At 34.6% G+C, this 2,260-nt stretch overlaps 1 protein-coding gene across 3 annotated transcripts in view; it reads right to left on the reverse strand.

Annotated features, from left to right (window-relative positions):
* LOC107091307 (nuclear receptor coactivator 7-like) overlaps positions 1-2,260 on the reverse strand; it is a 38,387-nt gene that overhangs the window by 19,587 nt on the left and 16,540 nt on the right. For all 3 annotated transcript variants that reach the window (XM_015385151.1, XM_015385150.1, XM_015385149.1), the window contains exons 3-4: positions 480-676; positions 200-270 (exon numbers count right to left, since the gene is read on the reverse strand). In XM_015385151.1, the coding sequence (XP_015240637.1) occupies positions 200-270; positions 480-676 (268 nt within the window). The remainder of the gene's footprint in view (positions 1-199; positions 271-479; positions 677-2,260) is intronic.

Consider the following 2,260-nt stretch of genomic DNA (forward strand, 5'->3'; position numbering starts at 1 on the left):
GACTTTTTTCTCATAATTCTGAGAAAAAAGTCAGAATTCTGACTTTAATCTCAGAATTCTGACTTTTTTCCCATGTTAAACTGAAATAAAATAAAAAAAATTCTGTTAACTTTTTTTTTTTCAGTGGCCCTAATCCTCTTCCGTAGTTTCCATAGCAGGCTCCTTTAACTTTAGACTGGTTGTAATAAACGTGACTCACAGTGCTGGATGTGCTGCCATCTAGTGGTTCCTCAACAGTCACTGCAGTGTTGCTTAGCTCCCATGCGGTCCCTGTGAAGTAAAGAAAACCTGTTTGTTTCACTTTTGATTCAGAGTTCATTAAGAGCCAGGTGCAAACATCACAAGCTCAAAGTTTCTCTGGATTCAAAACAATATTTAATACACAATCCAGGTTTAAATAGCATGCAAACTGTGGATCCTTCCGGAAGCATTGCTATGCTGCAGGATGAAAGCATGCACCCCTCAAACCACAGGAGCACCTTGCAGGTAGTATTGCCGCAGCTTAGGGTTTCTGATGTGGGGGATGTGGTCGAGAGGTCGCCTCACGACGGGCTCGTTCTTGCGCTGTCCACTTCCTACGGTATTCGGCATGATTTGGGATTGAGGTTGGGTCTCCCAGGGTGGCTTCGCAAAGCGAGGAGGCTGAGACACACCAGCAGGAAGCTTGGAGCCTAACCTGAAACATGCAGATGCAGACAGATTAGTTACAGCTGCAAACAAATACCTCACGGTTTGTGTAGCTGAACTCTCACTGTGCAAATTTGCACAACAAATACTTCGCTTTGTTCTGTTTCTGGTGACTTTTAAGGTGTGTGGATTTTAAAGCCTTATTTACTGTTCTGATTTGATGGGGACACTACGGAAGAGGATTAGGGCCACTGAAAAAAAAATAAGTTAACTGATTTTTAAATAGTATTTCAGTTTAATATGAGAAAAGAGTCGGAATTCTGACATTCAATTTTGGCTTTAATCTCAGAACTCTGAATTTTTTCCCATATTAATCTGAAATATTAGTTAAAAATCAGTTAACTTTTTTTATTTTTCAGTGGCACTAATCCTCTCCCATAGAACAGAACATATTTTTCGAGAATTAAAGAATAAACCTACAGCAGAACCATGTTGTCTGTTGGTTTGTGTATTTCATAAAGGAGATAGTTAAAAAACGGTGCAATTAATTTGTAGTTTAACGGGTGAAAATATGGAGGACCAACTCTGCCATATTTAAAAATAAATACATAAATAAATAAATGCTCAATAAATATATAAGCATACAATTAACTGCCAACAAAAATACAATAAACAAATAAATGTAAGTAGAAATTAAATCATACAGTGAGACATAAATGTATATAACTCTTTCAATTAGCTTCTTTATTTATTTGCCTTTGTAATATTTACCTTATTTATTTTTTTGTCCTTTATATATTTTATTACATTTCTGCCTTCTCCTTTTACATTTTTTAAGTAGAAATTAAATTATATATTTAATTTCTACTTACATTTATTTGTTTATTGTATTTTTGTTGGCAATTAATTGTATGCTTATATATTTATTGAGCATTTATTTATTTCTGTATTTATTTTTAAATATGGCAGAGTTGGTCCTCCATATAAAAAGCAACGAACACAACAATCCTATAATGATAAATGAATGTCTAAAAAATAAACTTTCAAGTTATGAAAATAGTTCAAATTAATTCAAATGTACAAAATAGATCCTCCAGTCCTAGAAAATGGAGCGATTGAACTTTAACAGGTATGGGACAATGGCGGCATATGATGCTTAACAAAAGTATTCACACCCTTATTTTCCCACAGTTTGTACAAAACAGCAGAGTTTAGTGTAGTTTACTGAGATTGTATCAGATAAAGCAGACAATTGTGAAGAGAAAGGCAAATGATACACGCCTTTTAAAACATTTCATAAAAGAAAATCTGAAATGTGAGACAAGCTCCTTTTAAAAAGAAAACCCCCTTTTCAAATCCGTCCGAGTGCCTTCAGGTGTTACATACCCCATATATAGACTCTACCTGTGTGTATTTCAATCTAACTATAAATGAAGTTGCTCTGTGAAAAAGCCCAAGAAGTTTGACAAGAAAATTTAGTGACCAAAAGAAAAAGCAAGATGAAGACTGAGAGGACACAGAAGAAAAAGGCCAAAAGAACATTGTGATGAGTTTACGGCTAACTTATAAACAGTGTTGGGGAGTAACGAATTACATGTAACGACGTTACGTAATTTAATTACAAAAAAAAGAG

Source organism: Cyprinodon variegatus, unplaced genomic scaffold (genome assembly GCF_000732505.1).
Source record: "Cyprinodon variegatus isolate N-32 unplaced genomic scaffold, C_variegatus-1.0 Scaffold332, whole genome shotgun sequence".
Taxonomy (NCBI): domain Eukaryota; kingdom Metazoa; phylum Chordata; class Actinopteri; order Cyprinodontiformes; family Cyprinodontidae; genus Cyprinodon; species Cyprinodon variegatus.